At 35.8% G+C, this 13,430-nt stretch overlaps 1 protein-coding gene and 1 pseudogene across 1 annotated transcript; both read left to right on the top strand.

The window, feature by feature from the left end:
• Nucleotides 1-584: 584 nt before the first annotated feature.
• Nucleotides 585-3,670, top strand: LOC126697479 (heat shock cognate 70 kDa protein-like). Its single transcript, XM_050394491.1, has 2 exons — nt 585-886; nt 1,844-3,670. Exons 1-2 carry the CDS (start codon nt 667-669, stop codon nt 3,487-3,489), a joined length of 1,866 nt encoding a protein of 621 aa, XP_050250448.1. The 5' UTR covers nt 585-666; the 3' UTR covers nt 3,490-3,670.
• Nucleotides 3,671-8,956: 5,286 nt separating this feature from the next.
• On the top strand, nt 8,957-12,661 carry LOC126697486 (heat shock 70 kDa protein 4-like; annotated as a pseudogene).
• The last annotated feature ends 769 nt before the right edge of the window (nt 12,662-13,430 follow it).

The raw sequence follows: 13,430 nt of genomic DNA, 5'->3' as shown, positions 1-13,430 counted from the left end.
AAAAAAAGGAAACATATGGATGAAAGAAAAGGCAAAGAATAAGAAATCACAATTTAAAAATAATACCACAATATTTTCATAATAAATTTTAAGTAATTAGCTAATATTGGTGGATAAAAATATAATTTCAATGGTGGGTTCAAATTAGAACTAGTAACAATTTTCCATATAAGATTTTGTTATGATTCTTGTGAAAGCATTGCAAAAAATATTGTGGATGTAATATTTTTTGTTGAAAAATATAATTGTTGAGAATGAATAGAAAAAGAAAAAATAAAATTTGATTAAAAAATAAAGATTAAAAAAGTGGGTAGACAAAAGGTAAATGTCAAACAGTACAAAAATTTACCTAATTTGCTGGAGATGCTCTTATATACATTGTTCTTTTTGGTAATTTACAACACAAACCGCTACTTTTATAAGTGCTAGCCAAACACTCAATTTTTTTTAAAAACATTTTTCATTATGCACTTTTAGGAAAAAAAAAAAAAAAAACTGAACCAAACTCAGGTCAAAAAGGTAAAAGGCACTTCTTCTTTCTTTTGTTCCGTTTTGCTTTACTAAAGTAAAGGTGTACTTTCTGCTCTGAAGTGCCTCATAGTCTACTTTTATTTATCTATCTACTTTAGTTTCAGTTTACAAAAGTGTTTGGTCTTCTCGTTCCCGATGACTATGTCGAAACAAGGAGAGGGTCGGGCTATAGGGATTGATCTGGGTACAACGTATTCATGTGTGGCAGTGTGGCAAAATGAAAGAGTAGAGATCATAGTGAATGATCAAGGTAACAGGACCACTCCCTCTTACGTTGCTTTCACTCCTCTAGAGCGCTTAGTCGGTGATTCCGCCAAGAACCAGGTCGCCAGGAACCCCACCAACTCCGTTTTCGGTAATCTTCAAAGTTTTTTTTTTTTTTTTTTTTTTTTTTTTTTTTAAATGTTATTCTTAATCACTTACTTTTCTACTCCCATTAATGGCCTTGAATAATAATTCCAAATATAATCATTTTATATTTTTATTAAATTGTGACTGGGTCAAAAGAAAAAGATAGTCTTTCTAACTTTTTCTTTTAATAAATTTTTAAAATTTTTTTACCTCAAATTAACTGTAGATTCTATTAGATCCAGAGAGAATCAATTAAGAAAGGGAATTTGAACTCTATACTTATAAGCACTGACACTAAAAGGTGTCAGTTGAGTTACCAAGTCCACTTACCAATTGGACCATAGTAATGAGTTTTGTGGAAAGCAAAATATATTTGGATGAATGTCGGGCTGTATGTAATCACTGTTTAATTTTGATCTTAAATTCTTAATACTCACCGCTTAAACTGCTTTAAGAATGTTTAATAGCACTCATATATCACAACGTCATTTATTCAGGATTCTATGTCGGAGGATAAGAATTCACAACTTCAATAGTAAAAAACTTATACACTAACTCTTATTCCAATTCAGAATCAAATATGAATTCTTCGCTTTAATAATTGTAATTTTCAAGATTTTATAAATTTCAAACTTGTATTATCAGCTCTAATCAAGATTAAGATTTTTTCTTGAGATCACAATGTTATCAACAGCTGCTTCATGTTGCTCACCAAAAAAAAAAAAAAAACAGCTGCTTCATGTGATATATATATATTCCCCTCTTTTTATACCATCTTATTAGTCTCATGAGCTACAAAATGTCCTCTTCCATTCCTTAAATTCACGAATAAAAAATATATTTGTAAGAAAAAAAGAAGAAGTTATTATCTAATCTTGCTGCTTCTTGTGATCCATTGTTGTCACAGTTTTTTCCTCTACTATTAGAGGTATTTGTTTCTTAATAGGGTATTATATTGCAGATGCAAAACGGTTGATTGGTAGGAGATTCTCTGATACCTTGGTTCAGAGTGATATCAAACTTTGGCCATTCGAGGTCATTGAAAGTTCTGGTGATAAGCCTATGATCGTGGTCAATTATAAGGGTGAAGAGAAGCACTTTGGTGCCGAGGAAATCTCATCTATGGTCCTAAAAAAGATGTGTGAGATAGCTGAAGCCTACCTGGGTACAACTGTGAAGAATGCGGTTGTTACTGTCCCTGCCTACTTCAATGACTCCCAGCGTAAGGCTACAAAGGATGCTGGAGACATTGCAGGCCTGAATGTCCTGCATATAATCAATGAACCAACTGCTGCAGCCATTGCTTATGGTCTAGACAAGATTGCAGACGGTATTGGAAAGAGAAATGTGTTGATTTTTGATTTGGGTGGTGGTACAGCAGATGTCTCACTACTTACCATTGAGAAAGGTATCTTTGAAGTGAAGGCCGTAGCTGGAGACACTCACCTTGGAGGTGAAGACTTCGATAATAGAATGGTGAATCACTTTGTTGAAATATTTAAGAGGCAACACAAGGTGGACATTGGTGTGAACTCCAAAGCTCTTAGGAGGTTAAGAACCTCTTGTGAGAAGGCAAAGAGGATCCTTTCTTGTGCAATTGAGACTAACATTGAAGTTGATTCTTTGTATAATGGTATTGATTTCTTTTCAACTATTACTCGTGCCAAATTTGCGGAACTCAACATTGATTTGTTCAGGAAGTGTATCGATATTGTGGAGAAGTGCTTGAGTGATGCTAAGATGGACAAGAGCTGTGTCCATGTTGTTGTTCTTTCTGGTGGTTCTTCCCGAATTCCCAAGGTGCAGCAGTTGTTGCAAGACTTCTTTGATGGGAAGGAGCTATGCAAGAGCATTAATCCGGATGAGGCTGTAGCTTATGGAGCAGCTGTTCAAGCTGCAATCTTGACCGATATGAGAAATGAGAAACTTAAAGATATCGTGCTCTTAGATGTCACCCCATTGTCTCTTGGCATATTGGTTGGAATTAGGGCGGATATGTCTGTTCTGATTCCAAGGAATACTGCCATTCCTGCTGAGAAGGAGGGGAACTACACCACTTCCTCCGACAACCAAACAGAAATATTGTTCTCTGTTTACGAGGGTGAAAGAGCAAAAACTTGTGATAACAACTTGTTGGGACAATTTTACCTTCATGGTATTCCTCCAGCACCCAGGGGTGTTGCTAGCGTAAAAGTTTGTTTTAACATTGACAGAAATGGTATCTTGAATGTTTCAGCTAAGGAGATGACTACTGGTGTGATGAGGAATATCACTATCACTAATGATGAGGCAAGACTGTCCAGTGAAGAGATTGACAGGATGGTCAAGGACGCAGAGATTTACAAGGTCGAAGATGATGAACACAGGAAGAAGGTTAAGGCTAAGGAAGCTTTGGAAAACTATGCCTACAACATGAGGAATACCATCAATGATGAGAAGATTGGTGCCAAGCTTGCCCCTGCAGCTAAGAAAAATATTAAAGATGCTGTTGAACAGGCCATTCAATGGATAGATGACCTCCACCTCGTGGAGTCAGAACTGTATGACGACAAGCTAAAATGGCTGGAGAGCATTTGCAATCCCATCAGGAGTTATGGAAAGCAATAATAAATCTGAGCCAGACCCTTTCAGCAAAATGATGATAGTTATTAGAGTCCGTCGTAGCACCTTATCATTTCAACCGATGTAATGGTTAGAACTATGTTACCACGTACCAGTGCTACTATTTTATCTGTCTACATATTTTTTTTGCGGTCTTGTGCTTTCTTGTTGGTTGTATGTCATTTTCAGGCAACGGTTAGAAATTTTGAAGACGTGTCCACTGATAAGGATTTAGGTTCCGGCCCGCAACCCATAGTTTGGTGTCGTTGAATTCTGTTTCAGTACATAGATTCACAATCGAATTTGAAAGGTGCGAAGTGTGAACAGGTAAAAATAAAATGAAACTGGGTAAAGTAGAGAAGTACTACCTAGAAAAGCACAATTGAAGTAAAATAAAACACCAACAAATTTTGAGCCTTGTTCAGTGAGTTAAATCAAGGCATAACAAAACACAAAAAGGGTGTAAGATCTTCCTAAATCCTGCGGAAACAACAAAAATAAATAAATGTGGATTTCATTAAACACCAATTTCGACGAGGCTTGCTTTAAACTGATTTTGGCACAAGTTTTGTGTTTTTTAATTGCTTTACTGGTTTGGCCTCAGCATTAGCATTGAGATGCCAAATGTAAGGAGAATTTGGCATTTGTAGTCTCTAATGGGACACTGCATCAGAGAATTCTAAACTCAAGTTTTGCAATACTGCTACAATTGTACTGTAGCACAATTGTAAAACCAAAAACAATATTTTATTCTCTCCTCTCTCATTCTAACTCTCACTTCCTCTCTCTATCTCTCACTGATGCTGGGTTTTGGATTTTGGAGGTTGGATTAGCGTGGATCAGGGAGCTAGGTTTGGATCGATGGGTTGGGATCGGTTGATGGTGGGTTTGGATTGGTTGATCGGTGGGTTTGAAACGATGGATTTGTTGATCGATGGGTGGATCGGTTGGGCTGATCATCAGTAGCTCCGATGGTGGCTCCGGTGATGATTTTTTTTTTTGAATGGGTCTCCTCTGGTGGTGTTGCTTTAGTTTTGGTTTGGTTTTGGTTTTGCTGGGTATTTTCGACGGCCTGGGTTTCAAATCAACGGCGTGGGTTTCTGATCGATGGCTTGGGTATTTTTGGGTATTTTCGACGTTTTTTTAGGTTGATCATTAGCATTTTTCTAGGTATTTTCGACGGCCGGGGTTTCAAATTGGCGACACGGGTTTCTGATTGATGGCTTAGGTTTGTTGATTGGTGGCTTGGGTATTTTTGGGTATTTTCGACATTTTTCTGGGTTGATCATCGGCGTTTTTCTGGGTATTTTTTATCGCCTGGGTTTCAAATCGGCGACGTGGGTTTCTGATTGGTGGCTTGGGTGGTGGGTGTGGTGACCGTTGTTGGCTCCAACTGGTTTGATAGTTTGTGTGTGTGTGGCTCTGTGTATGTGGTGATGGGTTTAGATAGGTTAATCGGTGTATCATAGGTCTCTGTGTGTGTGGCTTTGTGTGTTGAACCGGTGCTAGAGGTTGAGGGAGAAAGAGAGGGAAAAAAATGACTGTTGGAAAGCCCAGGAAAACCAAGTTTGAAAAAAAAGTGACGATTGGAAAGAAATAATAAAGAAAGATTAAAAAATTAATATTTTAATAAAAATAGAGTTTTGGGATGCTGGAGGTATTGTAAAATGGGATGATATAATGATAAAGTGGCTTTTTGGAATGGTAAAATAGAGTAGAATTGGAATTTTCCAATGCTAATGCTCTTAAAGCACTTATTTCAGCCAATTTATAATGGCATATGAGGTAAATTTTGGACGTCTAACTCTAAAAATCACCCAAATCAGTCTATATACACCATTACTATCACATGCAAGATTTTTTTAATACTTCTTTACCCATAGTCAACAGAAGAACTTATAGCTCGCCGAAAAGCACTGTTCACCCTAGACATGGCAAAACGGGTGGGTCGGGTCGAGTCAATCAGGTTGCGGGTCAAACGGGTCACGGGTCACTTTAAGCGGGTTAAAACGGGTTCGGGTCAATCGAGTTGTGGGTCGGGTCGGGTTGGGTCGGGTTGACCCGTATTTTTTACATGAATTTTTTTTTTTATAAAGAAAACAACGTGTATTTGCCATTTGAAAAGTTATGCAACAAATTACTTGATGTAAAATTCATTATTTTGAATTCACCACTTATATTAAGAATGAACTCAGTTAAACTTATTAATACTTATTCAATAATTTTAAAATTATACAAATCCTAACATTGCTATAAACAAAATAATATAAAGATAAGTAAAACAAATACACAAGTTTTATTTCTACATAATATCAACATTCCAAAATATTAAACAAAATTACAAATGACTTATTGGATAACCCATTTGATAAAGAATAAAAACATATAAAAAATTTACAATCTTAAAAATTAATTTTATAATCTATTATCAATTGTGGTTGACACTCTATTTCAATTGAGATATACATTTAAGTTTAATTGCTTACTTATTTATACATTATCTCTTTTATGAATATCATATCATTGTTAAGCAACACACACACTAGGAAATATCATAATTTATTTTGGAAAACCATTTATTTTGGACATAAATTGTTAAAAAAATAGGTCTAAACATTCATAATTTATGCTAATTTGATACTTTGACTTCACTATTTTCACACTTGTGAATGTTTCTCACACATGTCTACAATTTTAAATCTATGTTTTTAATTCTACTGTAACTAGATTATCTTGGCATGTACTTTACTATTTGATATTTAAAAATCTTTACTCATTACAGAATGCTCATCCATTTATCTTTCAATTAATCTGCAGGCAGTTATGTAAATGCATCAATTGTTTCCTTAAAGCTCACAACAATCAATTAAACCAATATTGTCTTAATTTTACTATTTTTTTACCCAAAAAAAAAAGTTTAAAAAAAATGGTTCGGGTTCGAGTCGAGTCGGGTTGACCCGCAAAAAAACACGGGTCGGGTCACGGGTCAACCCGTTTTTGCTTCGAGTCAAAAAAATCGGGTTCAGGTCGGGTATTTTTTGGGTTGGGTCAGAAAATTCTGACTCGTTTTGCCATGTCTAGTTCACCCTCTCTGTCTCAATCTCAAATCTGACAAGATCCCGATTAGATTTGGTAAGATCTTGACCAAATTTCCAAAACCAACCCAAACTGACCCATGGATAACCCTAGTGCAAGCCTTGGATAGAAATGAGGTCAGACCCAATTCTTTTTCTTTTCCCCCGTTTGGGTTTGAGCAATAACTTTTTCATTCAACAACAAAAATAAAATAAAATAAATCACATAGGATTCAAGTTTGAAACCTATTATATTAAACACAACCCATGTTTTTTGGCCGGTTATAGTCAACCAACTAGCTAGTTTCTTACTAACATCTTCTGTCAACATCTCAAAGACTCAAACTCCTTGCAGCCTTAAAGTTTCAACTATAGTTTATCTTCAATTTGGAATATTCAAGTGTGAGTAATGTGTTCAATTAAGTATTGAAATCATACATGAGATATCAATAACAAAATTGAGTGACAAGTAGTACCCTATATATTAGACTAACTACTTAATTGAAATCTTCTCAAAGTGCTATCTCCCTGACAATAGGTATTATATAATTAGCCACACATAAAAGTAGAAGTAAATTGAAGGTATAATATTTCTCTATGGAATACCTCACACTTGGATGTGTAATTACATTATATTAACTAGCTTGTAACTCCATGCATATACATGGATACATTTAAAGATATACAATAAGATGTATAATATAATTCTTGTATATATAATTTAAATACTATTGATAGTCATTTTTATATTTTGTCAATTCTTTAAAAAAAAATTTGTAAAGATATTATTAGGTGTAAGGACTCCATTTGTAACGACCCAAAATGATATTGGGTTCGCACGTAAAAATGCCCAAACAATATCATTTGTAGAGCGTGGGTTTGAAAGGCTAGGCCTTGGTCACCGGACGGTGGTTGGTCGCAGTGTTCATACAGATTTAAATCGTGTTCGCTTGAGGAGCCATTCTCCTTGAGACGGTCTGGGAGGCTCTGGTTCTTGGCCTTTTTTCCCAGCCCTTTTTGGCACATCAATCTTCACATTATATAGCCCTTCTTGGCGGATCCTGGCCCTCCACCTGTTGATTAGGCAGGTGCCTATTCGAGTACTTGTCTCATCAGCCGCCTCCCCTTACTTTTTGTTAGTTGCAATAACCGAAACCCCACTGTTCAGGCGTCTTTTCTCATTAATATGGTTAGGACGTTTGTGGACGCATTCAATGCGGAGGGGACGTATTTACCTTGAACCACCTCCACACCGTACCCCCACATGGGTTCCATTCTACTCGCCTCTTCTTCTGGGGGCCTTTTGGAGGCTGCCTTTGATGACATGTCGCTCTTCCCTTTGAAATCTTGGGGTGCCGAGGATAGAGTCATCCTCGGCTGCGTGTCTAGGCTATTTGGCCTTTAACTATTCGTCCTCGGCAACTACCCTCCTCGGCACGGTCCCTGGGCCTTAATGGAGAGTGGGCCGGGTCGTAAGTTCTCTGGCCCCACATTAGGTATAAAATGTAAATTGTCCACTTTTTTTTTTTTTTTAATTATTGTGAAGCATTTTCTTTTTTCTTTTACGATTCATTTATTCTAGACTCTTTAGTTTTTGTACTTAATAACTCACTTGGATGAATATTTATGATGTAGTCCTACATTTGATTCTAAAATTAAAAAATAAAACTCTTTAAGAATAAATAATTTAGGACACATGACGCAAAATTGAAACTCTAATTTGGAATTCTAATTTGAGTTTTTCACAACTTCACCTATTATTATATATATAGATTATATATCCATTTGAATCATATAGTTCTAGAGTTTTTTGGCTAAGTGTGCATTTAACAACTGATTAAAAATCTAGCTTATTGATTAAATTATCCTGTTTGCAAGTCACACACTATTTTTTGTCTCAACTTTATTTGAAATAATTTAACTTTAAACTTTTTGAAAATAAGTCAACTTTTAGCTTTTTCTATCACATTATGCAAATAAGCTATTAGAAATAAAAAAATTCCCAATGAATACTAAGAACAGGTATAGTTACAGAGTTTCATAAATTGAAGCATTGCATCATCTCTAGAAAGTAGGAGCCACTAAATGAAAAATTTTTGGGAACAGAAAGAGACGAATTGGAATCATTAATAAGGAACAAGTATTGAAACAACCTTTCAAATACATTGTTTTGGTTCACTAAAAGCTCCCCCTTAGGATTGGAATCATTAATAAGGAACAAGTGTCTCATAGTCTTGTTTCAAATACATTGTTTTGGTTCACTAAAAGCTCCCCCTTAGGAGCGCTTAAGGATACCGTCTTTAACTTTTCGGTACCTAAAGTGCCTTAGTCTTCGTTCATCTACTTCGTTTTGGACCTTTGGTGTACTTAAGTCTTTGAACTCCTCGTTCCAGACAACAATGGCCAACGACCAAGGAGAGGGACCGGCAATTGGGATCGATCTGGGTACAACGTACTCGTGCGTTGCAGTGTCGCAACATGAACGAGTAGAGATAATAGTGAATGATCAAGGTAACAGGACCACGCCCTCCTATGTTGCTTTTACTCCTGCCGAACGCTTGGTTGGTGATGCTGCCATAAACCAAGTTGCCAGGAACCCAACCAACTCTGTCTTTGGTAATCTTCAAAAATGTTTTTCATAACTTGGTTTTCACTTACCAACATCAATTCATATACTAAAGATATTGCGTGTCTGTGCCTGTGTACTTTCTTTTATGTGGAAATATTATTTGGTAACTAGTTTTGAGGAATGGAAATTATATATTTGGTCGACTGTGGAAAGAGGATTGTAGACGTTGTTGTTGCTGACTTGCTGTTACTTTGTTTCGGACTGTATGTGATCACTGTTAAAAGTTTTTTGTTCTTAAATCTTAATTTTCATCCACCATCTACTTAGATTTTTATTGCTCGCGTAGTCGCGTGTATGATATACTCTCGTAGAGAAAAGGAAACTTAGAGGCTGTTTGGATGAATTTTTTTCATCATTCAATTTCCATCACTCAATTTCCGTCACTCATCATTTATATTCATCACTTAATTTTTCACACCCGTTTGGCACTATCACTCACTTTCCATCACTCAATATTTTTCACACAATTTGTGGGTCTCATAACTGTCACTCGGTGCATTTTTTTTTTTTTTTTTTTTAGTACCCAAACTCACCGAACCAAAAAAAAAAAAAAAAAAAAAAAAAAAAAAGAGAGAAAGAATTGAACCCAGAAAAACCCAACCAAAAAAAGAATCCAGTGAAAAAAAAAAAAAAAAAAAAAAAAAAAAAACATGAACGCACACATCGAACTCAGTGAAGAAAAAGAAAAAAAAAAGATGGTCAAAAGTTGCGGCTTTGATTGACAGTGGGTCCCTTCATGTAATGTTATTTACAAAAATGTCTTTGAGTTATGAGTTATGGAAATTGAAAACAGCTAAAATGTGTTTTCAGTTTCCATAGCACATAACTCAAAAATCAAAGAATTGAGTAATGGAAATAGAATTATCGTGTGCTAAACAGATATTGAGCTATGGGTCCCACCATTTTTGAGTTATGAGTTATGAGTTATGAAAACTGAGAATTGAGTTACGGAAACAGGCCATCCAAACAGCCTCTTATGTTCATGATTTTTCTTGTTTTTTTATTTTTTATTTTTTATTTTTACAAAATTATTGTGCATTTTCATTTTAGATAGTTCACACTTCACAGCAGAAAACTAATGGAAGAAAAGAAAAGAAAAAATTTAAATTTATAATTTAGGGTGCCTTAACAATTTTTTTTCTTAAAAGTTGCTAAACAAAATAAATCTTATAGGAGTAATTTCAAAAGTTAAAAAAATTAAACTATAAAGTTATAAATAACAACAAATTAAATTCTAAATTAAACCATAGGGTTTCAACAAGTAATGGATTAAAGCATCAACAAATATTTACTCCCCAAGCACAATGCTATTTCACTTAAATTGGTTGAGGTTTAATTTGTTACTTTTTTAAACTTTTCATTTTGAATCCTTAGATTTAAATTTGTTATTTTTTAAATTAAATAGTTTAATTCATTACACCTTTAAACTATAGGGTTTGAAATATAATTTTCACCACTTAAGTCACCTTAAAAATGTTTAGTAGCATTCATATATGATAATGTCTGCATTAATTGAGAGTTCAACGTCGGATAAGAATTCAGGAAGTTAATAGTAAAAACTATTAAAAGAACTAATAGTTTTTCCATATGCATCAATTATGAATTCTTTTTGCTTTAGAAATTGTAAATATCTAGATGCAAAGTGATTGATTGGTTTAGCGGCATTGAATCTCCTACCATTTAATTGATTCGTGGAAATGAATGTAATTGGTGGCACATGTCAAAGATATTACAAATTTTACTACAAGGATTCATGTACACAAGTGTCTTTTTATCTAGTAGTTTTTCCTTCTTTTCATTTGAGGTATTTGTTTCTTAAAAGGATACCATACCGCAGATGCAAAGCGGTTGATTGGAAGGAGATTCAGTGATCCCTCCGTTCAAAGAGATATCAACCTTTGGCCATTCAAGGTTGTTAAAGGTCCTGCTGATAAGCCTATGATTGTTGTCACCTATAAGGGCGAAGAAAAGCACTTCTCTGCGGAGGAAATCTCATCTATGGTCCTAAAAAAGATGCGTGAGATGGCTGAAGCCTACTTGGGCACAATTGTGAAAAATGCAGTTGTTACTGTCCCTGCCTACTTCAATGACTCCCAGCGTAAGGCCACAAAGGATGCTGGTGGCATTGCAGGCCTTAATGTTTTGCGAATAATTAATGAACCAACCGCTGCAGCCATTGCTTACGGTCTTGACAAGTCAAGCGGCATTATGAAGAGAAATGTATTGATTTTTGATTTAGGTGGTGGTACTGCTGATGTCTCACTACTTACCATTGGGAATGACGTCTTTGAAGTGAAAGCCGTTGCTGGAGACACACACCTCGGAGGTGTGGACTTTGATAACAGAATGGTAAAGCACTTAGTTGAAAAATTTTAGGAGCACAAGGTTAATATTAGTGGAAATTCAAGAGCTCTTAGGAGGTTGAGAACTGCTTGTGAGAAAGCAAAGAGGATTCTTTCTTCTACAATTGAGACTACCATTGAAGTTGATTCTTTATGTAATGGCATTGATTTCTTCTCAAACATTACCCGTGCTAAATTTGTGGATCTCAATATTGATTTGTTCAGGAAGTGTATAGAACCTGTGGAGAAGAAGTGTTTAATTGATGCTAAGGTGGACAAGAATTGGGTCCATGATGTTGTTGTTACAGGTGGTTCTTCCAGAATTCCCAAGGTGCAGCAGTTGTTGCAAGACTTCTTTGATGGGAAAGAGCTTTGCAAGAGCATTAATCTGGATGAGGCTGTAGCTTATGGGGCAGCTGTTCAAGCTGCAATCTTGACTGGTATGAGAAATGAGAAACTTAAAAGACATCATACTCTTAGATGTCACCCCACTGTCCCTTGGTGTAGCGATTCGTGGATCACAGATGTCTATTTTGATTCCCAGGAATACTGCCATTCCCACCAGGAAGGAGGGTTTCTTCACCACCTTCTCTGACAACCAAACGTCTATATTGCTCTCAGTTTACGAGGGTGAAAGAGCAAGAACTATGGACAATAACTTCTTGGGGGAATTTGAACTTTCTGACATTCCTGAAGCACCCAGGTGTGTTCCTAAGATAAAAGTTTGTTTTGATATTGATGCCAATGGTATCTTAACTGTTTCTGCTGAGGAGATGACGTCTGGTGTGGGGAGGAAGATGACTATCTCCAATGACAAGGCAAGATTGTCCAGTGAAGAGATTGAGAGGATGGTCCAGGATGCAGAGATATACAAGGCCGAAGATGAGGAACACAAGGAGAATGTTAAGGCTATGGTAGCTTTGGAAGACTATGCCTACAACCTAAGGAAAACTATCAATGATAAGAAGATTGGTGCAAAGCTTGCCCCTGCAAGTAAGCAAAAGATGGAAGAAGCTATTGAACAGGTGATTGAGTGGTTAGATGGCCTCCAGATCATGGATTCAGAAAAGTACGAGGACAAGCTGGAAAGGCTTGAGAGTATCTGCAATCCCATCATTGCGAGGATTTTATAGACACCAGCGATAAATTTGAGCAGCACCTCTCTTGTCACAACAGTACAACATATTCCGACTTTATTTTCCCAAATCTTTATTTCTACTAAGTAATTTGGACTTTGTTGGAAATTCTGATAATATGATTTCTAATTTCTGGTTTTGCCATTTTATATCAATTGATGAGGATGAGCATGAACCTGTCTAGCTCGGTTTTGGAATTATCCTGTTTTAGTTTAGAATTGTGCCATTGAAGTTTTAAGGTATCAATGCAAATGAAAGTAGGGTATGATATCAAACTAATATGCCATTCCGAGAATTGAACCGTAATAGTGATGGACATGAGCACAATTTATTCTGTGGACAAGCAGTTAGAGAATGTCCGGAACTTTTATGCAACATAAAAAAATCTTGTCAGTTTGTTTGGAGTTTAAAGAGTCTTTAAATTATATGTATAAACCATCCAATAGCAAGTTCCAAAGGATAAAGGGAACAAATCGTTCGAGCTGTTGATAAAGGGTAAGCTTGTATTCGGTAAATTTTTTAATTTTGTGATGGAATTGACATAAAATAATAGACCCTAAATATTTTTCATTTGGGTTGTGAAGAGAAGCAAAGGAGGTAGACGGTACACAACTATCAGCTCCTGAGTCAATCCGAGAATACCATTACCAACACTAGGCCTTGGGATTTTTCTAAAAGCCTAAGTGAGGATATTAGTTTGTCTTGTATGTCTTGTCCAGCCATACTATACAAGAAGCTGTTAAAGGCAATCTATTAAATTACCTCT

The sequence above is a fragment of the Quercus robur genome, chromosome 8 (assembly GCF_932294415.1).
Source record: "Quercus robur chromosome 8, dhQueRobu3.1, whole genome shotgun sequence".
NCBI classification, from domain to species: domain Eukaryota; kingdom Viridiplantae; phylum Streptophyta; class Magnoliopsida; order Fagales; family Fagaceae; genus Quercus; species Quercus robur.
This window is presented reverse-complemented; position numbering and strand designations above follow the sequence as displayed.

Bases quoted from the DNA above. Each gene is read 5' to 3' on its own strand.
- LOC126697479 (XM_050394491.1), top strand. From the start codon at position 667: ATGACTATGTCGAAACAAGGAGAGGGTCGGGCTATAGGGATTGATCTG. The intron at 887-1,843 runs GTAATCTTCAAA...ATTATATTGCAG, and splicing joins CCCCACCAACTCCGTTTTCG to ATGCAAAACGGTTGATTGGT.